Consider the following 24,791-nt stretch of genomic DNA (forward strand, 5'->3'; position numbering starts at 1 on the left):
GTTCTCTCAGCAGAGTTACTTCTTCCTACTATCTTTCTGGATCACTTTGTACATTTGTATATTGTGTTGCTCATCTGAATAGATTTTCATCATTCTCTCTTCCAGGCTAGAATGTGAATTTCAGGAGATCAGGGATCAGACACTATTTTCTTCATCTTTTGTATCTCCCACCTAACACAAATCTTGTTATATAAGAGATAACTCCTATATAACAGTAAATAATTTTTAGCATTTTGGGGCAAATTGTTATGCATAGTGTAAGGATAAAAGCGTCTAAGAGAGTATGAAGTCTGTTTTTGATGTGTTCTGTATTACCTCATAGTAAAATACCAGAGAAAAATAGTATTCAATTACTGAATTTGAGACATGTAATTTGGATTTTATGAGTCTCTCACTAGACAGATAGTCATTAATCTAAACTTAATAACAGATTGGTTTAGAAGTCTAGAAACTTCAAATTACATAACTGGAAGACCAGGTTCAAGTTGTTGTGATATATAAAGTTGGTGTATTTCTTAGAAGTGATGTCCAGTCTAGTCTGGTTTATTTCATATACCAAAGTAACCTTAGTCTTGGGTATTTAGGTCCAGACAGAAAGCTGAAACCTATGATTTCAAAGTAAGATTCAAATAATGAAATTATCATAATTAGAAGCAGCTCATTAGAAAACAAATAATAGAGCCACTAAAAATTCTTAGTGATAATGGGGGCAAAAATTCTCAATGATAATGACAGAGATATGAAAAATATTTCAAGAATGAATTCTTTGACTAGAAAACAATGTATTGCATTTTCTTGAATTACCTGAAAGATAAAGGGAGTTTTGTTTGTCTTGCCTGAAGAAAGACAGATGCAGAGCCATTCTAAGTTAGAATTTGCCTTTATCATATTTAAAACACCTGTATATTGAAATGGTAAGTAAAAATTTCAGTAATAAACAAGCTCTTTTATACTGTTCAAGATATTAGAAGTTTACTTTAGGCAGCCAAGAAGATAGACAAGAATTCTGAGTGTTAACTTTTAGCAGTTGCTATGTGTTGTTAAGTATATAATTTTAAAAGAAACTTATTATGTAATATATTTCAGTGAAAATTTTAAACATAGATATCCAAAGTAAAATACCAGAGGAATCAGTCATTTATGTTTATTGAGAGCTAATTAAGATATTCTATAGCATTTTTATAACTGCAGTTTTTCATTGTTCATTGTTATCATTATTAATCCACTGTTCTTAGTCATTTTGAGGCCCAAAATTTAGCTGTTAATCAATCCTGTGAAATATATTGTTTGAACCAATTTTCTGTGCGTAGCATATGTAATTCTGTTTTTAAAATCTCTCACATACCTCATTTATCCTCTGAATTCTTTCTTTTCCTTTTGTTTACCTGAAGTGTAATCATTAAAAAAAAAATCTGGAGATTTTGATTTTTTACAGAGGGAGAGACTTGAGTTTTGACTCTATGGCTGAACTCTCAGTGGAATTTCTAGGTCAGGGAACTTCCTGACAAAGAGAAATGGCTTTCATCCACTAAAGTTAGGTGGCTGCCATAAGCACAGAAGAATATTTTTTGAACACTTAATTGTTTTCTTTCACTCCCAGGACTCTTTTAGAACTAGTTTATTCTATAGCATGTATATTTTTAAACTGTCTTTAGGGAAAGTGGGCTTGACTTGCATAAAAATTCACCCCACCCCACCCCAACATATTTTTGTCTTTAACTGATAAACAAGGGAAGACTAGCAGTTAGTGAATTTATCTTTGGTTAGAAGATGTTAAAAGAATGAGGCTTAGACAGTGAAAAAGTTTGAGGTATATTTTTCTCTATATGACCAAAATGAGAAAAACTAATCATAAAGAGTACATATTTCTTTTTTGATAATATAATCACACCTTAATAAAAAACAAACTGGTTTTCTATGTTCCTGAAATTAACTCATTTAAATGTCAAACATTCAAATTCTACGTATTTTATCTGAAAATGCCTTGATTCTTTAAAGATATTTTTCCTGGATATAAGATTTTGGGGTGATTTTGTTGTTTTGCTGCTTTTGTTTTTATTTCAGCACTTTAAAAGAGTTTTTTCATGTTTTTTGGCCTTCATTATTTCTGATGAACTCACGTGTTATTCAAATCAGTATTCCTTTGTATGCAGGCTGTTTTTTTTCTAGCTTTAAGATTTTTCATTTTTCTTTGCTTTTTATCATTTTAATTATGATATACCTTGGTGTGACCTTCTTTATATTATTCCTGCTTGATGTTAATGAAACTTCTTGAAACTAAATTCATTTTTATTTGGGAAAAGTTGGCCATTATTTCTTGAAAATTTTTTTGCCTCATTGTCTCCTTCTGAGATACTAATTAAAAATATAGACCTTTTGATATCTTCCCATAGGTCTTTGAGGCTTTGTTGAATTTTTTCCACTTTTCTTTTTAAGATTGAGTAATTTCTTGGATTATCTTCACATTTATTGATCTTTTCTTTCTTTTCTCTATATTGTGGTTAAATTCAACTAGTGATTTAAAATTTTTCTTTTTCAGATATTGTATTTTTTTGGTTCTAGAATTTACATTTCCTTCTTTTTTTGGTGGTCTCTCTTGAGGTCTCCTGTTATTCCTGTATCGTGACCATATTTTGCTTTATGTCCTGGAGCACAGCTATAGTAACTGCTTTAAAATCCTTACCTGCAAATTATAGTATCTGGGTCATGTTAGGGTATTTTTCATTTTAAGAATGGGTCATGTTCTCCTGTTTCTTCTTGTGGGAAATAATTTTGGATTGCATCCTGGTTAGTGCAAATGACAAGTTGTAGAAACTTTGGATTGTGTTATGTTCCTCTGAACAGTACTGATTTTGTTCCTTTTTTTAAAGCAGGTAGTTATCTCAGCTGAATTTAAATTGCAAAACTGTCTTCCCTGTGATGGGTGGCTGCTCAAATTTCAGTTATTTTCTGCTGGCCTACACAGAGTCCTCAACTGTGCACATATGTCTGGGATCAGCCAGAGATTGGGCAGAATTTTATGCATATTTTAGGGCTCCCATTCTCTGGCTCTCTTTTTTATGTTTTACTTTATTTTTCAGTGGTTATGGTTACTCTGATTTCTGTTCTTTGGTTCTTTAAGCCAGCAGAACTGTGGATTTTCCATTGGAGTTTTTAGCTGCTCAACATGGCACAAGGTTGAAAGATAAAAATGGGGAAACTTGTCCAATGTATATCCCTTCTTCCAAGTGTCAGTTCCCCTAGAGCATCTGTGTGCTTTTGTTTCCTGTCCAGTGTCATCAAGTGGTTGTTTTTGTCTAGAAGTTATGTTATGGGGGTAGAGGGTTGGTCTACAGGAACTACTTGGCCAGACGGGGAACCTCAAATTGTTTTTTAAAAATTAATTTTAGAATTTTAGAATAGTTTTAGATTTATATATAAAATGCAAAAACAGGACAGAATTCTCAAATTGTTTTAAATGAAAACATTTGTAAAATATCTTAGTACTTCCCTGACTACTAAAAATTCTGAATTTAACTGTAGATGAATGTCAGCATTCTGACAAATTCGGTAATGCAGCAGTGGCCTCAGGAACTATTGAGGTGTGTAAGACTATTTTTGCCTTTCTGCTAAATGGCCTCAGCTGTTAATGCTTTCTGAATCTCCATCTCCTTTGTGTGTGCATGCATGGGTGCATGTGTGTGTTTATGTGTGTTTTTTCTATTTCTTCTTTTGCCAACTTAGCTCTATTGATACAGCCCATTTCTTTTAACTTAATATTATAGACTTTTGTGATTTGGTAAGCCAGATAAACAAACTTGTTAAAATTTGCTTGGAATAAGAATAAATAATTTCCAAGAGCTTGACTGTTGACTTGATGAGTCAGGTATGTGACCTTTAGTACACATGCCTAGTGACACAGTGTTGGTTGTTCAGAGACTTTTTCTCTAGGCATGTACTGAGCAGTATGATGGCTATTAACCGTATGTGGCTATTGAGTGATTGAAATGTGTTTAGTTTGAATTGAGATGTACTGTAAATATAAAATATGTATCAAATTTTAAAGATTTAGTACAAAGAATAGAATGTAATAACTTTTTATATTGATTACCTGTTGTAATGATAATATTTTAGACATAATGAATTAAATAAATATCATTTAATTTCACCTGTTTCTTTTTACTTTTTAAAATATGGTTACTAGAAAATTAACATTTGTGAATCTCATTATAATAGTTATAATTCAGCCAATTTATCTTACGTGATAGTAATGTCCATATGAGTGAGTTGTACCATAAAAGTCTTGAGACTAAGTGGGTGAGATTCCAGCATCTCTTTGTCTTAGTGTAAGAAACTGTAAAAGTGGTTATTAGTGTGGACTTCAGAGTTCACACTTCAGTTCTGCCACTCCTCAGTTGTATGACCTATGTCAACTTACTTAGTTTCTCTAAATCTGTTTCTGTATCTGAAACTTAAGGAAAACAATACCTAACTTCATATGGTTATTGTGAAGTTTAATATAAGTACTTAATATATATATATATTATATAGCATTTTCATAATAGTGAACATCAAGTAAGAAACTGCTAAATTAAATGGTAGCTATTAACTTGTTTCTATGCAATTTTGGTGACATTTTCATTTATTGTAGTTAATTCTTATAGGGAATAGAGTGAAGGTTGATCCAGACAGGAAAAAGGGTTATTATACTTTGGTCTTCTTCTTTTATTCTTCAGTGTTTTTAATTGTTTATAATTTCTTTTAAAGAGATAATTGACTATGTTCCCCCTATCTTAGGCTTTTAATGAGTGAATGTAAACATTCCAGGAGAACTTGTTTTCATTATGGTCCTGTTGTGCTTAGATAGAAAGTCTGGTTATTGTATATCTGATGCTTTGTTTTAACAAATGATTCTGGCTGAGACATTTCAGATTTGGTTTTAGTACAGATTAGAGCCTTTGTTTTCATTTTTAGCATATGCTTCAAATATGTAACAGAGAACAAAAGCACTCAGTAGATACTTTCTCAACTGTCATTAATTCTCTTCATTATTTCAGCAGTAGTTTTTGAGTGCCTACTTTGCATTCAGCATTTTTTCAAGCCATATGAAGAATTCAAAAGAAGTTCTGTTGTATTTAAGCAGTTTAATATTTGGCAGTGATTAGGGACAGGAACAAGATTGTAATATATGTAAACATTTGGAACATCTTCTTTTAGAATTTTCTTGAATCTGAAAGAAAGAAGAAAAATAAAACAGTACAGAGATGTATAAAGTTAATAACCCTGACTCTACCTCTCCCAAAGTCCATCCTGTGATAAACAACGTTAAATTTCGTTTGTAGCCTTTCATACTTGAGAAGTATTTTAGGGCCAGGGTTGCAGTTCTGTGGTTATCTTTTGAAGGGGTTTCCCATTCTATCCTCCAGCAAAGTATAGGTGCACCCTCACATCTATCTTGAGGTGTTCTTTTACCCAGTTGCTCAAACTAGAAATCTAGGGATTAATTGATTGTTTTCTTTCCTTCACTTTCCACAGGTCTTTAGGATTGTACTCTCTCTTCCAAGTGAGCTTAATCCATGCATTTCCTTCCATTTCCATTGCCTCCACATAATCCAACCACATTCCACTGGGACTACTGCAGTAGGTTTCCCAGCTTCCATTTGCTATCAGCTCCATGGCACCAACCTGTTTTACATATGGTAGCATTATCTATTGTCTTAACATGGAAATTGGATTTTGCCCTCATGTATACCCCCACTTACCAAAACCCTTCAATGATATCCCATTACTCCATTCCCCACACTCCGCCCCCCCAGCTCAATAGGTCAGGAATATGTTCGCTACTTGGTGCATATTTTGTTACTGAACACTGACCAGATGTTGGCCAGTATTTTAAGAGATCTTCATATATTAACTCATTTAACCTCATAAGAACTCTGTGAAGTAGGTATATTCCCCATTATAAGGAATGGAGAAATATAAAGAAACTGAGTCATGGAGCCGTTAAGTTATGTGCCTAATATCTTAGAGTAGGTTAAGCAGAAGAACGTGTGTGTGTGTAGTGGTTAACCATTGTGTTAAATGATGTCTTTCTGCACAGTGGGCACTTGGTAAACATTTGTTGTATGAATGATTAACCTGTTCTTCTGTAAACATAAAATTTAAACTCCATAATTAGGCCTAGAAAGTCCTTCATGATCTGGCCTCTGCCAATACTACTTTTTCTCATACTCAACACTGGCCCTTTGCATGGCTGGCTCCTTCTCATTCTCTAAGTCTGAGACCTTTCATGACCATTTTATCTAAAATAGGTACTCCTTGTCCTTTTTCTTAGTACTTTGTTTCCCTTGAGGCACTTATTGCAGTGTACAGTTTTTAACTTGACAGATTTATTGTCTGTTTCTTCCACAAAAATCTAAATTTCGTGAAGTCAGGTCTTACCTGTCTCATTCAGTTGTTTCCCCAGTGTCAACTCCCAGTGCCTGGAAGATAGATGGTCCTCAGTAAATATGTGTTGCACATTTGGAATACATATATCTGGTTCCTACAAAATGAGGGGTTCTGTACGATGTGTTCTGTACGATGTTCTGTGAATGAGGAAAGAGACCCCCCCATCACTCCAAGCTTGAATTTCAGTGGAAAATGCTACCCAGACTGCTGAAATAATCCTAGAGCAAAGTCTAAATGGCAGCCTGTCGAAAACAGAATGGCTTAATTGGAAATAAGCCAGAGCTCTGGAACGGTTTTGATGTCCCCTTCAACTTGTATTGAGAGTTCTTTTTTCATTCTTTACCACACTTAAATATTTTTATTCTTCCTTGTAGTCTTAATCGGAGATAAGTAGTGATATTGGTTTGGATGCTTACTATTGTGAATAATAGAAAATTCTAGCTCAGATTGTCTTGAGCTACTAAGGAAACATATCTAATAAAAGAAGTCTGGTAGGAGGACTGCTCGATGTGTATAGTATGTCAGGGGCTGGCTCCCTTTGTGATTCTCTTGGCTGTCTCCCTCTTGGTATTGGTTGCGGCCTCACGTTACTGTCAGGTTGGCCACAGCAGCCACAGGTTTCATATCCAAGGGTTTCCGCTTCTGGCATCTTTGTCTTAAGAGCGAGAAGTTTTTCTCAGGAGACTATCTCAACGACTAGAACTGAGTCATGTGATTATGCTTAATTACTGGCAAGAGGAATGGAACTATCATGACTGGATTAGAGTTAGTTAGAATTTACACCTAGAATTGAGGATTGGGCCATCCCTTGTAGTAGAAATGTATGTCTGGTCAAAAATGGGAGTTCTATCAGCAATATAACGTGGGAGATTGAATGTTGGGTAGGTAACCTTCACAGTTGGCTGTAATGGCTTCTGTGGTTTGTTAGCCCTGTCTCAAGACACTTGGAGACTGAGAAAAGTATTAATCAGGAAGATTGATATATAAAGTTTTTTTCTATCCTGACAACCTGGAACACATTCTTCTCAACTCAAAAATCTCTCATTGTTAGCCTTTCAATAGACAGCTAATCAATAGAAAGCCAGTAAACAGTAAGGCATCTGCAGCAGATGAGGACCTATGGGAAGACTGAAAAAAAGTTGCTATCCCAATGCAATTACAGTCTAGCCCAGAAAGTGCAGCACAGATATGTGAATAGTAAACTAATAATACACAGTAACAATTTAAGAGATTAAAAGGCCAGTCAGGATCAATTGTTAAGTAAGTGGCATAGGCTTAGTGTTCCCTGGAGTTTGTACTACTGAACGAGAATCTGCATCTTAACAAGATCTTCTGATGATGTGTGTTGACATCAGAGTTTAAGAAACCAGAATAGAAGTTGAGAGGACAGGTAATTGGGCTTAGAGTGCTCTAGAAATGTTTCTTGGAGGTGAGGCTTGAGCTTGACCTGAAGGATAGTGCAGCCATGGGCATTTCAGGCAGAAGGTAATGTGATTTTAATCATGAAAGGGAGATGGCCTTATTGTGCAAGGTGAATGGGAGGGGACAATGAAAAAGTAGTATGGGTCCTCAAGGACATTGGTAGGGAAATCATCCTAGAAAAGGAGGAGAGAGAACTACAGGTTCTTTAAAAAAAAGTTAAACTATTAGCTATATTAGGTAATTGAATCATAATTTAGTTATTTACCAAAGGAAACAGAAACAGACAACCTCTGACACTCCTGGAAGATGATTCTCTCCCATTCAACAGGTTTAACTATGCCTAGTTGTGGGTAGAATAGGAAGCTTTAAAAAAGAGGTGTTTCATGAAACCATGACATTTGGCTAAAACACTGGGCTAAATTGTGTAATTTAGCTATTTCCTCTAACAGCATGTAAGTAGCTTTGAATTTTGATGACTTTAGTAACAACTGCAAATTATAGTAGATTATTTCAGGTAGGTAAGCACGAAAACTTTGACTACTTATAGTTGCTCCCTCTTTTTAAATTTAAAAATAAAGTGAAAAAACATGTTTTTGCATGGTTTTGAATGAATTCACAGTGATTTAGACTAAAGCGAGAGAACATCAAGTCCTGTTAAAAGCTGAATCACCAGCTCAGAGGAGGAGCCATGGCAAGCCCTTAAAACTGAAACTCACAAGGATGCTTACACCGTGTTATTTGAAGTGTGATAAGATTGGGGGTTATATTTTCAGTTTCATTATATCCTATATTGAAATTTTCACTTTAGTATGTTCTCAAATTCTTAAATTATTCAAATTAAACTTTATATGTGATAGGTTATACAAAGGCAGGAACCATGTCTTTTGTTCATCACTGGATCTCCAGTGTTTAGTGTAGGTCCTCACAGGGTTGATGAATGATTAAAAAATAAATCTTTTTTTTTTTAAAGATTGATTTTTTTACCTGCCTTTGGAAATAATACATAAATGGTATAATCAAAGTAAACTATAATATAGTTAGGAACTATTAGGGCAGAAGTGGAAACTAGGTTAATAATTTAAAAGGCTTTATTTGGAAATAATTTCAAACTTACAGGCAAGTTGTAGGAATAAGAACAGTACAAAGAACACCCTTTACCCAGGTTTACCTGTAAACATTTTTCCATTTGCTTTATTATTTACTCTTTCTCTGGTAAGTTGCATACACTGTCCCCTTCATCCCTAAATACTTCACTGTGCATTCCCTAAGAGCAGGGATGCATCTTGTACTACAACATTACAGTTGTCACCTTTGTAAAGCACTCTCCACTCCCTACCCCAAATCTCCCCTTTCCAGAATAGAAAACTAAGACCCAAAGAGGTAAAGTGACTTACCCAGGGTTATATGGCTTCTAAGTGGAAAATCCAGCCTATATTGCAAGTCAGGTATTGGCCTTTGTCCCTAACATTACAGCAGAATCTTAAAATCAAATTTAAGAATTTGAGAACATTATTTTTTCCTCCTGTAAGTCAAATCATTTAATAGTAGAACATAGTAATTACAAATTGTAGCTGTTTTTCTAAACCAGATATACCCAGCCTACAGCATAAAGGACTTGATCTGTAAAGGACTCTGGGTCACCATAATTGTCCTTAACATTATATTTGGTCTGAAGACCAAATACAGAAATGTTACTTTTTTGTGCTAAAAGGTACTTACCTCTGCTATTTGTGTGGAATAAGAATGTTCTTGAATTTGAGTGTTTAGGTTTTAGGGACCTTAGGCTGGCTTGGTTCAAGTCTTGATAATGCCCAAGTTTGAGGCAAGATAGGATGGCATTTCTTCAAAGTGTGAGAGGAGGGTGTTATTGACCAAATCTGACCTTAACAAATGGTGACCAGGTTGCTGGCCTACAAAGAGCAAAGTCCAAAAGGCATCATGTTCAAAGTCTAACTGTGGAGTAAACTTCAGTATTTTTTGGCATGTTTTTATTCTGTGTCAGTCTTTACCAAAATATGGTCTGCCCAACAAGTGCATCAGACTTGGAATTAATCAATGTGTTTGTTAGAAATTGCAGATTCCTGGCCCCCCCTACAGACATGCTGAATCAGAGTGTCAGGAGGTGAGACCTGGTAATCTGTGTATTAAACCCACTTCCTTATGTACTTTTATGTATCCTGAGATGGGAGAATCCTCTTACATACTTGTTTCACAGATGTCTTTCATCTTCAGAGCTTTCCCACATTCATTCTAGAACTTGGTTTTACTTCATTTTCATGTGTTTAGGGATGTTTGTGTTTGCTTGTTTTTGTTTTAATAAAAGATTCATGTGCCTGGCACATATATCAGAAAGTATGAAAGGGTTTACAATTAATAACTCCTCCCTGTCCCCTGGTTTTAGAGCATTGTGCTGTTCTAAGCCCTTTAATGTATTAACTCATTTTGTTCTCCCCAACAATCCAATGAGGTAGGTCATTTTATTGTCCCCATTTTATAGAAGAGCAAAACTGGCACAGAGGGGTTAAATCAGTTTTTCAAAATCACACAGCTAGGAAGTGGTGATGGTGTCTGAGAGTCTGGCCCTTACCCACCATTCTCTGCTGAGTTAGAGAATATGAGGATTAACTAGATTAATAATGTGAAGAGACTAGGAGAGTAGAGTTGATCTTTAATAAGGTAAATGTTTTATGTGAACTCCAACAGCCTCTCCTGGAATGTCATCTAACCCTGGTAGTTGGGTATCCTCGTGTAATTTCAAACTAATCAGTTCCTCTCTAAATTGCACAAGCTTTTTATCTGGAGAGTAGACTTTATGAGGTGGTGATAGTGAGCAGGAAAATAGTTAGCAAATGAGGTCTTTCCAGTGTCCTGCCATCAGCTGTGTTTCATGTACATAGGCAGAGCTTGGAATAGAGTAATTTTCTCACTATGTAGCCTTTGACTTTATTTATAGAATTAGTTCTATGATATGATAATGACCAGGAAACCATGATGTATTCTTTGCATGGCCAGAGATTTTTGACGTGTTCTTAAGTGATATCTTTTCTTCATTCCATTTAGAGGGCTATTTAAACTTTATATAGACTGTGTTAAAGTACAGGACCATAATATATGTCATTTGGAAGATAATGTGGAAGATAGATTCCTTCTCTTATTTTCTGAAAGAATAAAGTAATCTACAGATTCTAATGTTCAGTCCTTGAAGAACCTGTTGTTAGGCCTTGAGTTCTGTGCATTAAGTATCTTTTAAGTCAAGTAACATTTACTAAACTCTTACCATGTGCCAGGAACTGTGTGTACCCTAAGTGATTTGATCCCCATGGTATAGGAAGTCAAGTTTCACAGATGTTAAGTAGTTTACTGAAGGTAATGGAAATCCAGATATGTCTGATTGTAAACCTTGTTACTTTCCTGCGTACTCTGTAGACCTAGAAGAAAAACAGCTTATTAAACCTTTAGACTCCTAAACCTTGGAAGAAGCATGTGTTTAGGAAAATTTCTTAAGAAATAGATAATAGAAGTCAGGTAACTTTGCCCATTTATCATATTGTTTTGTGACTTTTCAGGTAATCTAAGTCAAAGCAAGCCATTTTGTGTATTCAGACAGTTAGTTTAGATAGAGTCCACACTAAAGGTTAATGAGATCTTAAAGTTTTTAACTTTTTTTTTTACAACACAGTGTTCTCTACAGTCCCTAGAAAATGTGTCAAGGAAAATAGTTGGAGCCCATTCTTTTTTTATTTTTTAATTAAGATATCATTGATATACAATCTTATGAAGGTTTCACATGAGCAACATTGTGGTTTCAGCATTCACCCATGTTATCAAGCCCCCCCTACACACCCCATTGCAATCACTGTCTATCAGCATAGTAAGATGCTATAGAGTCACTACTTGTCTTCTCTGTTGTGCTGCCTTCCCAGTGACCTACCTGCGTTGTGAGTGCTGATTATAGTGCCCCCCTCAGTCCACTTCTCCCTCCCTCCCCACCCACCCTCCCCAACCCCTTCCCTTTGGTAACTGCTAATCCCTTCTTGGAGTCTGTGAGTCTGCTGCTGTTTTGTTTCTTCAGTTTTCCTTTGTTATGCTCCACAAATGAGTGAAATCTTTTGGTACTTGTGCTTCTCCTCCTGGCTTATTTCATTTCATTGAGCGTAATACCCTCTAGCGTTGGAGCTCATTCTTACCTTCAGGTCCCAATTTCTTTCTCTTCCCCTAGTCACCATCTCCCCTCACCTTCAGTCCCATAAACACAAAGAAATAGAGAGGAGCGAAGTTCAAGCTTAACTTCTTGGGTTTTTAAAATCTACTCCAAAAACTGATTAAACTGGGTTTTCTAAGTAAGCAGTTTCTTAACCTTGAACTAGTGAAACATTTATATATTTATGTCATCTGCCACTGACCCCTATTCCACAATGTAGGAGTAATCCAGCAGTTATGATTAAATACTAGTATTAGGCAATTCAGGAATTACAGCAAAGACTGAGAGGGAGGAGAGTGAGGTGTGTGAGAGGAACTCCAGATAGCAAGTTAAACAAAACTACCCCTTTTGTAAGAAAAAAACCTAAATGAATGCTTAGACTCATCATTTATCTGGAAATTGGTGGTTATTTCTGGGTCTGCGGAAATATTCAAGTTTTTGCTTTGATTATTTGTGTTTTCTAATTTTTAAGAAAACATATAGACATGTTTTTTTTTGGTAATATGAAATAATAATTTTAAAACTACTCCAAGTTAAAATTTTTTCAATATGTGTATTTATACTTGTAATCTGTATCTATATATTTGAAACAGCTTTATTGAGGTATAATTCACATACCATACAATGAACCCATCTTAAGTGTATAATGTATTGGTTTTTAGTGTATTTACAAAGTTGTGCAACCAAATGGTCTAATTTTAGAACACTTTTATCACTCCATAAAGAAAGCCTGTACCCATTAACAGTCACCCCCCAAACCTTCTGTTTCTCTCCTTGGTAAGCCCTCATCTATTTTCTGTCTCTATGGATTTACCCATTTGGGACATGTTGTATAAATGGAATTGTATACTACACAGTCTTCTGCAACTGGCTTCTTTCATTTAGCATAATTTTTCCAGGTTTATCCATTTGTAGCATATATCAATACTTCATTGCTTTTTATTGTCAAATAATATTCCACTCTATGGATAAATACATTTTATCCTTAAAAAAATAACCATTATATGGATGACATAAAAACATGGATATATGCAAAAAGACATATGCACCCCTATGTTTATTGCAGTACTTTTTACAATAGCCAAGAAATGAAAGCAACCTAAGTGTCCATCAGTAGATGAATGGATAAAGAAGATGTGGTACATATACACAATGGAATATTATTCAGCCATAAGAAGGAAACAAATCCTACCATTTGAAACAACATGGATGGAGCTGGAGGACATTATGCTCAGTGAAATAAGTCAGGTGGAGAAAGACAAGTGCCAAATGATTTCCCTCATTTGTGGAGTATAACAACGAAGCAAAACTGAAGGAACAAAATAGCAGTAGACTTAGAGACTCCAAAAAAGGACCTAGTGGTTACCAAAGGGGAGGGGTGTGGGAGGGCGGGTGGGGAGGGAGGGAGAAGGGGATTGAGGGGTATTATGTTTAGTACACATGGTGTGGGGGATCATGGGGAAAACAGTGTAGCACAGAGAAGGCAAATAGTGAATCTGTGCCATCTTACTACACTGATGGACAGTGACTGCATTGGGGTATGGGTGGGGACTTAATAATATTGGTAAATGTAGTAGCCACATTGTTTTTTCATGTGAAGTGTTCATAAGAGTGTTTATCAATTATACCTTAAAAAAATACAGAAAAAAACATGGATATATATGTAAGAAACATTACATTTTCATCTGCTTTTTCTCTGTTGTTCAGATTGGGTAATTTCTGTTGCTGTCAGTTCAGTGGTTCTTTCCTCTGTCCCCTCTATATGGTTGTTGAGGCCATCCTCAATTACTGTATTTTTCAGTTCTGAAATTACTGTCTGGTTCTTCTTTACATCTTCTGTTTCTTTGCTGAGGCTGTCTGTTTTTTCATTTGTTTCAAGCTGTGCATAAATTCTCATTGAAGCATTTTTATTATGGCTGCTTTAAAATCTCTCATAATTCTAACATCTGTTATCTTGATGTTGACATCTATTGCTTGCCTTTTTTCATTCAGGTTGATATGGTTCTTGGTATAACAAGTGATTTTCAGTTGAAACCTGGACATTTTTGTGTTATAAGACTCTGGATCTTGTTTAAACTTTCTGTTTAGACTTCTCTGACACTCAGAAAAGATTTCTGACACTGCTCTGGAGGTGGGGTGGGAGACAAGAAGGGTTACAACACTGCCATGTTACAGCCAGGTGGAGATAAAAATCCAGGTGCCCCAGTTGGCCTCCATTGATGATACCCAAGGTGGAGAGGTTTCTCATTACTGCTAAGTGGGGTGCTCCCCATGTAGTCTCCACTGACAGTCCAGTCAAGATGGTCTCCATTACCTCTGGATGATGGTGAAAGTCCTGACTACTCTATACTAGGCTTCTTCTGACCCCCACCCCAGCAGGGAGGAGGAGGGGTTCCTGTTACTGGCTGGCAGGGTTGAAAGCCCTGGTTCTTTCCTTGGCCTTCGCTGACACCATCCTGGCGGGGCGCTATTGGCTAGAGGACTGGTTACATTAAATAGAGAATAAAATATGTAAGTTGCAAAAATGTTACATGTAGTGTGATTGCATTTTAAAAGAAAAAAGTGTTATGTACATAGAAAGTAAAAATCTAGAAGAATGAGTAAAAACTAGTGAATGGTCCAAGAGTACAGGAATTCTTGACTTTCCTGTAGTATTTCAATTTTATTTATTTTTAAAATAATGATTGTACTGTCAGAAGCAGTAAAAAGCAAACTTTTAAAAAAGGCATGGCTAGATGCTTTTGTTAGATATACTTATGTGTTAACTTTTATTATTAATAAAAAAAGCAGGGTATAGAATAAAGGTATCTTGATTTCCAGTGTGTAGTACTGTCCGCTATACCATAATATCCTCCTCAGTTGTACCAGTAGGTCGTATTCTACATAGTTCATACTGAAGAGAGTAATTTTGATCCTTAACTTGAATGGAACTTTATTGAAATGTTGAAATGAAGTTTTATTAATGCAACATGGGTTAAAGGAGAAAGTTTTTGACTTGTGACCTCTGGAAATTAGAATTTTTCCAGTTTCACTATATTTTATTTTCATTATACTTTCTGAAAACATCATCTGGCTAGTAGACACCAATTTTCTAATGTTTTTAAAACTTTGGAAAAACTAACATGTGGCAGTATTTCTTATTTGAATTTTCATGAGTTTTAGGAATAGTTAATAAAACAGTCTTTTAGATCTATCTTAAAGAGTACACATGCTTTTATTTGTATATGTACAAAAGAATAGTTTTATATGGGGGTGAAATGTGTAAAAGCTTGTGATATACCTGAAAGAGAAGTAAACTGGTAAAATTTGGAGCAAATTATAGACAAAGGAGGTGAAAGCAGAGGCATGCTGACCAGGTCTTTATGAAGTGGTCTGTGTACTGACAACCTTCTGGCCATACTCTAGGATGTGCTCTACAGACACCGCTGTAGGAAATTACGGTGTGGCGTTTTTGATCTGTAGCCAGTTGCTGTTTATCTCCAGCTTGCCTTTAGCTTAATGTGTTTCCAGTGTCTACATGTAACATCTTTATTACATCTTCTTTACCAATTTAATTATTTTAGCACTGCTGTGACAGGCAGCTTGGGAAATCATAGTTTAGATTAAATAAATGGAATAGGATGAAGACCTTGAGTCGGACCTGTTCTTTGTCTATGAAATTTTACTGCTTTTTCACTAAGTCTTAGATATGGCATATTTTTTCTTACATTTGTGCTGCTAAGCATGTAAAACCTGGGAGGGGAAAAAGAGCAAAACAACAATGATAATTAAATTTGGGAATCTAAAGCCACAACCTTGTGTGAAAATATTAATCATCAAGCTATGTAGAAAGATCATGTGTTAAGTTTTTCTTTTCTGTAATAAACATCAAACTGAAATACTATTCAGTGTTCTATATGTGTGTGGGTGGTCAGCATCTTCAAAAAAACAACTTTGGACACCAGTTTGTTACATAAATATAGCAGATAACCTAGGACTATAACCTGACTTGTTCTCTGAGGCAGGAATATCATCCTGACCTTCCTACAACTAGTGTTTCTCTATGTGTCCAGCAGATGCCTTACTTTGTGATCTCCAGAGGTGCCTATAACAAAATGAAGCTTCCTGGGCCGTTCTTTGGAATCAGAATCTCTGGATGTAAGGCCTGGAAGATTAAAATCTTCATTTTAAATGTTTCATTAGGTTATTTTTAATCACACTAAAGTTTAAGAACTAGACCTTCTTTAGGAAGTACATTTTTGTACAAGTTGCAACAGTAGAAATTAATATAATTCATTCTGGCTACAATTCTTTTGTGTTTTGTTTTGTTATGTTTTGTTTTTAACTGATAAAAAAAATTTTTTTTTTTGACCAAGCTCAGTTGTAACTATGTTGTCTGATGAGGGTAGGGTTCTGGAATCCTCCTTATTATATGCTTGTGTGTTTTGTTGGTTGTATTATGTTTAATCAGGTAGTTGCTTTTTAAAAAAAATTCCCCCAGGGGCACGGGGAGGGCTGTGCAACACAGAGAAGACAAGTAGTGATTTTACAGCATCTTACTACGCTGATGGACAGTGACTAATGGGGGTATGTGGGGGGAACTTGGTGAAGGGGGTAGTCTAGTAAACATAATGTTCCTCATGTAATTGTAGATTAATGATACAAAAAAAAAAATTCCCCCAAACCGTTTTTTCATTAGTTTAGGAATTGATGTCTTTACTAATAAAATTTTACTGAAATGGCTTCTGAGTTTTTGAGTTACTGTAGTATAATAAACAATACTTCAGCAATCACCTTTGTATGACTTGTTGGTGAACATTATTTCTGGCTGTCTGCATAGACTTGATGGTCAAGAGGGCTGTGTTGGTCCCTAGCAAATGTCAGAATGTTCTCTTCAGCATGCTGGCACCCCATCCCCTCTCCCTCCTTTTTAAACTTGGGGCAACATGATGGAATTAAAAACTTGTCCCACTCTGATTTTTAAGAAAATTGTACCTCATCATTGAGTTCAGGGAAGTCAACTGCTCCATTCATTAAGTAGGATTCCAAATAGCTTATTATAAAGATATCTTTTGTTGTTTTCTTGCTCCCTGAAGGAATGTGTAAAACAGAATATTAGATTTTTATAATGAATTTTTTTGAATGGGGTGATTGGTGATTATATTTAACTCTTTGGAAACAGACCGACCTACCAGTTTCCCTTTTATGTTGCCTTATAAAGAATAGTGTCTCATAGAACACGAAATGATTTACATTTCATGGAATTAATTTAAAGTAATAAAAAAGTAAGTTCAGTTGGAGCTAGGCACATTTTAAGTACTAGCTGTATGTCACAAATGACAACTCTATTGGACAGAAGTAGTACAGATAATTTCTATCATTGCAGCAAGTTCTTTTGGACAGTGCTGTACCAGACTGGCCATTTTTAAAAGAGAAGAGGCAAATGAAGAGGAAAATAATAAAAATCTGAATTTCTACCCTTCGTTCCGCAGTGCAACTTTTCCTGCCTTCTTATATCCTTGATTAAAATTGAGAGAAAAGTCTGTTTTGAGTGTCATCACTTTGACCTTGTTTTTTTAATGTTTATTTCTGTTTTTCAGGCTGGCAGTGATGGTGAAAGCATAGGAAACTGCCCTTTTTCCCAGAGGCTTTTCATGATTCTTTGGCTCAAAGGAGTTGTATTTAGTGTCACAACTGTTGATCTGAAAAGGTAAGACTTGGGTGCAGTTTGGGATCAAACGTAAGTTCAGTATATATTTTACTGTTTTCAGTTTGATCCTCTCCCCATTCCTCACTTTGCTTGCCTATGTTCTCTACAGGAAATGTATTAAAGTTCAGCTGTGATTTATGGACAAATTTACTTTGTTAAAGTATTATCGGTAGTTCACAATGTCAGTAAATTGCATGCGGACACTCAGTATTTTTAGGAACTTACTGTATGTTTACCTTGAATATCAAGAGCGGTACCAGGGGCTAAATTTCCGTGTGGGTGCAGTGAAGTATTTGACTTTCTGTTGTAAACAGTGCTATGAAGAACTTTATGAGCAGACAACTTCTTGTGCTAAACACATGGCATATGTAATCTGGATCCTTAAAGACAAGAATGGGATTTTAGGAGGGTGAATACTATTACGGTCTATTTCATTTTAATCTGCTTTGCAGGGAATAATAGGAAATTTCTATAAGTAATAATTTCTATACGTTAACCATTTAAAATTTTCTATTTGAACCACATTTGGTTGAACATAATTGTAAAATAAGAGCAATTATCCCTGGCTGTGCGATTGTTCACACTGGCTGAAGATTGCTTCTAACTTACTTTCCAGAGACCAAAGTGGAGGGGACTGAGAAGAGACCTAATAATTAATAAGTTCCTTTTACTCAAGAAATTCTCTTTTTCTTTAGCAAACAGGCCTGAGGTGAAGAACATTCATACTTAGGGAGGGGAACAAGAGTTCATACTTAAGGGGAAAACAAGAGTTAAATTAAGGGTTAACAGATATACCAACAGAAAAATCTGGGATTCAGCAGTGGCAATGTATTCCTCTTTATATAAATGCAACAGCATGGTTTCCTGCTTATTTTTTAAGTGTATCAGTCATGAATAGTGTCCAGGGAAAAATATTGACAGGCTGTTGATGGGTGGTAGAATTCATGTATGTTATCCCTCTGGGCCTCACAAGGTGAGAGATACCTGAGAACTGTAATCTCATTCCTAGTTCTAGGTTAGCATTCTCTGGGACATCTGTCAGTTCTTTAACATTTATTCTTCACTTAATGCTAGTGGACTTATTTGAGATTTTGTAGACTAAAAATTTATTGAAAAAAAAAAGCCATGAAGTCTTCCAGGAACCCCTTTAGCTATGAATATGAATGTAGAGATAAGCCTTTGGGGTAGTAAGAGTTAAAACTGCAGTCTCTTCTGAAGAAATACCTAGCTCATACTAGACAGAGCTATTATGAGAATGAAATAATTCATGAAATTACCCCTCTATTACTATTTTTTCTCTACGTGCATTCACAAAGGAAGTTTGCCAGTGTGACTTCTAAAAATAGACCATGCCACTAGGCACACACCCTTATTGTGTCTTAAAATACATGGATTTCTCCTATTCCATTTTTGGCTTGGAGCAAGGGAGTTGACTGCCATGCTTTGAAAAAGCCTCCTTTCAACAGGTCAATACAGTGCTTGATTGTGATACATACCAGTGATAGTGCCATAAACATGGAAGTCTGGTTCAGAAAAGGAAGTGAACTTATAATAGCTATTTCAGAATCATCTTTCACTTTTCATTTATAAACTTTATAAGGCATTTTTCCTTTAAGTTGATTAAAATTTGTGTATGTTTACGAGCAATGTACCCAACATGTAAAAAGTGACACATGGGAAGTAGGATGAAATATTTAAGGTCTCCTAATTAGAAAATATTACTACTCAAAGTAGGATGTATGTTTATTTCCTAGGGCCTTGCATAAAATCAACAGAACATTCAAGATTGGAGCCATGTTTAGTTTTCTTTAGAAATCTTAGGTCTACAGTACACCTAAAAAATGCTTCTTAAGAGCAATTAAAAGTGTACAGTAGTACCTGGTACTGTACCCCCAGCCCCTGGTGATGTTTCCCCTTCACAAATATCATTGCATTTAGGTTTGGTTTTTATCCTCCAGACCTTTACACACTTATAGTCTTGAATAAGATTTTTCACAGTTATGGTCTTGAATAAGATTTCAAAGAGAAGATATCCCCAAAAAGCGAACATTGGCTCCAAAAGCCAGGGTAAAATGAAGTTATCACAGAGGAATAAAACATCCTGTGGTAAAAAGTACCTTTCATAATACATTTGTAACTTCAAAACTCTGAATATGACTGTTTTTAGAAAGCTGTGGGGGAGAAAATGCCTAGAGTGTTATTTTCCTGATAATTGCCCAATTCTTCCTTACAAACTCTGATCCCAGAACAAACCGGTGGAGAGCAATAGAACTCAGCTGAGAGCTTTTTAGAAGCCCACTCTGTGTTCTGAGAAAATTATAGTTACATGACATTTCATCCATAAGAACAAGCCAGTTTCTAGTGCTGGGACTGTGTGACACATTCCCTTTGAAATCTCAGTTGGTGTTTATGACTCTGCTGGTGGTACTCATGTGCTCCTGTGAGGCTGGAACCATCTCCCATTGCTTGCCTGCCAGTGCAGCCTTAATGCTTTAGTGGGAGGCATTTCTAAACCTAATTTTATGTTCATGCTGCAATTGTATTATGGAACTTGCAGATAAAAGAAGTGCCCAGGCTTCTGAAGGAATTTAGGTTTATATCAACTACCATTTGAACAAAAGCGTCAGATAATTATAAGTGAAAATATTAACATTTGAGGCATATATTAAAGATGTTATCACCTGTCACCAAATGACAAAGTGAAAAGCGTTAGGAGTAGAGACCTGGTTCTGTGGGAAGAGCTCTGTCACTGATTTCCCTGGGACCTTGGGCAAGCCACCTCATGTTCTTGGAGGTCAGTTAACCTTATTTTTAAATTCAGGTAAAAGGAAGGGAAAAATAAACGTATGTTTCTTCAGTGTCTACTATGTGCTGAACACTGTTCAGGGTATTTTTACTACTCTTATCAAACCATTTATAGACCTGTAACTGAATAGAAGAATTCATTGTTTTATTACACTGATGTTATAGGTCCTTTTTAGTGACAGGTTCATGGCAGTGATCAAGATCTTTATTTGAAGACTGTCACTGTCTTCACTATGCTCTGAAGTTCCTAAGTGAGAGGTCAGCCTTTTTAGAGCACAGTTAACTCAGAGAGGTGGGCAAGGGGGAAGAGAAAGAAGAAATATGAGAACAGCAATGAAAATATGAGAACAGCTATAACCAAGTTAGCTGAGTGTGGCCATATTTTGTCCTATACTTTTTGGTGTAAACTTCTCTGGTTTTCAGAAATGAGAATAGAAATGACACCTTTAAGAAATCAGCTTTTTATTGTATAAGCAGTGATCTCTACTATATTACCAGTGAATTAGACTCCCTCTTCAATGGTATTCTCTGAGAAAATACATAAATTGAAGAAGACCACTTTAAAAAAGTCTGGGAAATGTATGTTTCTATTTTTCCATTTCCACCATCAACACTGAAGCTGATCCTTTGTCTTGTCACAAATGATTTCCTTCTGCTTCACATTTCAGCATACCATTTGCAACATTTTTTGTGAGACCCATGTGTAAACTGCCATAATAAAGGCTTAAGGTTTTGCAAGATTATTGTGATAGTTTAAACTTTAACAATTTTGTAATAGTTTAAATGTTACAATGAAGCTCTTAAACTGATAGTTCTGCATATCTTAAAAGGCAGTTATAAACTCAGAACAAAATCTGACTTCCAAAGAGATTCATCAGATAGTTTGTTCTCATCAACATGTCTCTGTGGTTTCACACTTCTGAAAACAGTCTTCAGCAAGTTGAGAGATCAGTTTGATTTACAGGTAGATCTTTAGTAACAGCAGCATGAATGACATACAGAGGGACTAAATGGAATACACAAGCCAGCCTTCTAGAGAAATCATCCATTTCCTGCTGCTGGCCAGTTAGGAAAGGACAGACTACATTCTTCCCTTTTGTAGAGTTGACTTGAGCTACATGAAGCCCTTGTCAGAAGAGTCTCACAATATGTCCACAATATGTGTCGCATGAGTGCATTCTGAGTCACATATATACCCAGTGTGTTGGGGCAGGGTGGGGGTGTGTTGTGGAGAAGGAAGGAGAGAGAGAGACAGGGACTTTCAGACAGAGAGGGAGCCACATATCTTTATTACTATTTTTTTCAAGATGATTTTAAAGGCGATAAATCCTGTTGAGGCCTCTAAGAGCTGAATTACAAAAATGGATTGTTAAGTGAATGTTTTTCTAAAGCTGTTAATCAGTATGAACTCTACTTATATAAACTGTGTTAATAAAATCTGTTAATCAGTAGAAGCTGTATTTGAAACCTTTTCATGATACCATTTTGTTTTAAAATGATAGGTCCACAAATTGACACTAAAGCACACAAAGATTAATAGTATACTATATTTAATTAAAATAAATAAAATCCTTTGACTGTTTGTACTGGGACACATAGATAAATGCTTAGAAACTGGGATCTTGGTGTGCATGTGTTTTAGTTTGTCCATGATTCATTCATTCAATTAGTGATTCTAGTATTAGTTAGAATATAGCAAATACAGTAAAGAATAATTAATAGAAGTAAAGTGTTCTGAAACAAAGGGTTTGTGGTGTTAACTTTTTTTTTGCTTGTCATTTAGCATCTACTATTCCCTTGATTTCTGTGAATTAATTTTATCCCCTAAAAATCAGCACCTTCAAAAAAGAACTCAATTTAAGAGATAAGTTCTACATACTTAGTATTTTTCTCACCATTTAATGAGTTACCTAGTTACAGGTAAGTCATTGTTGTGAACCAGCTCCAATGTCCTGTGGCTACTCTCTACTCATTTTATCCAAAGCTGCTGGAACTGAGCCACCAGCCTAACCTCCTTCCATTGTTACAAGTGTACTGAATTAAATTTTAATTGAAGTTAAGCCACTTAAATTGCTTAAAACATTAGCTTCTATAAGGTTTCTCCTTCTCATTCCTTTTCAAAGCTCTGTTTCTTGTTTTAGTTTCTCTTATTTCCTTTTCCTCATCTGGAAATAAAATGCAAGAGAACAGAATACATTTTTTATCTAGAAGACTAAAAAAAAATACTACTCTGATAAGTAATTTTAAAAAACCCAAAACTTTGAAGAATATTCATGTTCTTATCTCAAGGTGTGAATTCTGTGCAGTTTGCTTTTTCTAGGTATCACTTAAGGGAAACATTTAAATGAATTTGAATAATTTGTGAAATGTTCATTGAAAGCCTTTTATGAAGTAAACCAAAATGCCTTGAAATTTTTAGTCATTGCCTGTTGATTCCGTTTTGTTTATCTCACACTGTAGTTTCTGAAGTGTTAAGTGTCTGTGAAACATCTGTAAAATGAGCCTTTGTGGGTCACACAAAACACCTGAGGCCTTAGAATGCCATGTGAAAACTAGAAGTTGAAGAATCTTAGATTCTAGTTGGTTGATGACTTGATAGGTCTTCAAAGTCACCACGATATTTACAACTTGTCCATTTATTTGAAGTCTACTAATCTGTTTGGAGACATTAAATTTCTTCTCAAATTTATTTTCACTTGTATTAAGGACCTAACATGGTTATCCTTCATCTCAATAGTTAAACAAGGGAAATAGTTTCATCACCTTTGTTTTTGTAAAAAAAAATCTGCATAGCTTTTCAGCACAAACAAGATGAGCTATTCACGAGTCACAAATGTTAATGGAAAATTGGTAATCACATGCCTGGTTTCACTTTACATACATACCTCCACATTAATCAGATTTCTTATACCAATCAGTAAATGCTAGATAACCCGTTTTGACTCAATATAGACTCAAATAGTTTAAAACTGCCAATCTTAACTCCTGCATAATGCTTTGTTAATGTACAATGAGAGGAGCAATGACTTCATTTGCATACTTTGGTTTAGTTCACTTTCACAGGCATTATTTTATTTGATCCTTACTGGTAAAGTAGGTCTTATATCCATACTACAGATGAGGAAATCAGACACAAATAGGTTGTGATTTACATAGTCACAGAGCTGATAAATGGCAGAACTATTCAACTTGGGACTTTAACCAGGTCTTTTTTTATTCAGTCTTTGTTTTTGTCTTATCTATCACACTAACTTTATCCCTCTTCTATAAATATTTTTGTTTGGTGAGCTTAAAAGCTATCATAATTTATTATAGATGTAATAGCTGTTATTTATTGTGCTGTCCTCCCCCCATGGATTATTTTAAAGCATTAATCCTTTCCCTTTCCCTCACTTCACCCTATTCATGAAAACTTATTTGTTAAAAAATATGGATGTAACTAACCTTACACTTAGGCATTAATAAACTGTTAAGTCATAAAAATGTTGATGGGTATATTTTGTAACTTTGGTATGAGAAAAGTGTTTTCCAGGTGATCACAGTTTGTATATGACAGTGTTAAGGAACATTCTAAAGTCATCGCTGGGAACATTCATGGGATATGTATGTGTAGTTCTTCTCTGTGTGTTTATACAAATTTTATTAGCTCTACTTACTTTGATGAGGTACTATTGTTCTTTCTTACCTTTGTGCTATTTTTTTTAAAAAACCTTAAAATGTTAAGATTTGAAAATAAATACGTAAACCCTAAACCATTAGGTTTTCTAGACTCTTGATTATGTACAAGGTCTTTCCTAGTTGAGGAGGAAATAAATTTTAAGTGGGATCAAACATGGGTCTGTGAGTAAGGATGTGACTGGGTGACCTGAAGACTAAAGATGATGATGGTCTTGGATGTGCGGGACCCATTAGTAACCAAAGAACAGGTGGTCGGGTGATGAGTAAAAGGAATAACAAAAGCAACCAATGAAACGAGAAACAGGAAAAGATTAGTTCTGATTTGGAGTTGAGTACTTAAAAAAGTTACTGGCATCTTAAAGATGTACCACACTGTTTAAATACATGTGGATCTGGGAGAGTTAAGTTTCATATATTGTGATCATTTGTGCTCAACTTTACCTTGTCAGATCAAAAATTGCTCAGTAAAAGAAAGCTGAAAAATAAATTAGATTTTGGCTTTTTAAAGTCCTCTTTTGGAGCTTAGGTTCTTACAGAAGTTGATAGATAACATATCTTATTTTTCTT

At 35.3% G+C, this 24,791-nt stretch overlaps 1 protein-coding gene across 1 annotated transcript in view; it reads left to right on the plus strand.

Annotated features, from left to right (window-relative positions):
* Positions 1 to 24,791, plus strand: part of CLIC4 (chloride intracellular channel 4) — a 65,608-nt gene that overhangs the window by 18,872 nt on the left and 21,945 nt on the right. Inside the window, exon 2 of the mRNA XM_037017851.2 lies at positions 17,632 to 17,741. Coding sequence (XP_036873746.1) covers positions 17,632 to 17,741 — 110 coding nt within the window. The remainder of the gene's footprint in view (positions 1 to 17,631; positions 17,742 to 24,791) is intronic.

Source organism: Manis javanica, chromosome 4 (assembly GCF_040802235.1).
Source record: "Manis javanica isolate MJ-LG chromosome 4, MJ_LKY, whole genome shotgun sequence".
Taxonomy (NCBI): Eukaryota; Metazoa; Chordata; class Mammalia; order Pholidota; family Manidae; genus Manis; species Manis javanica.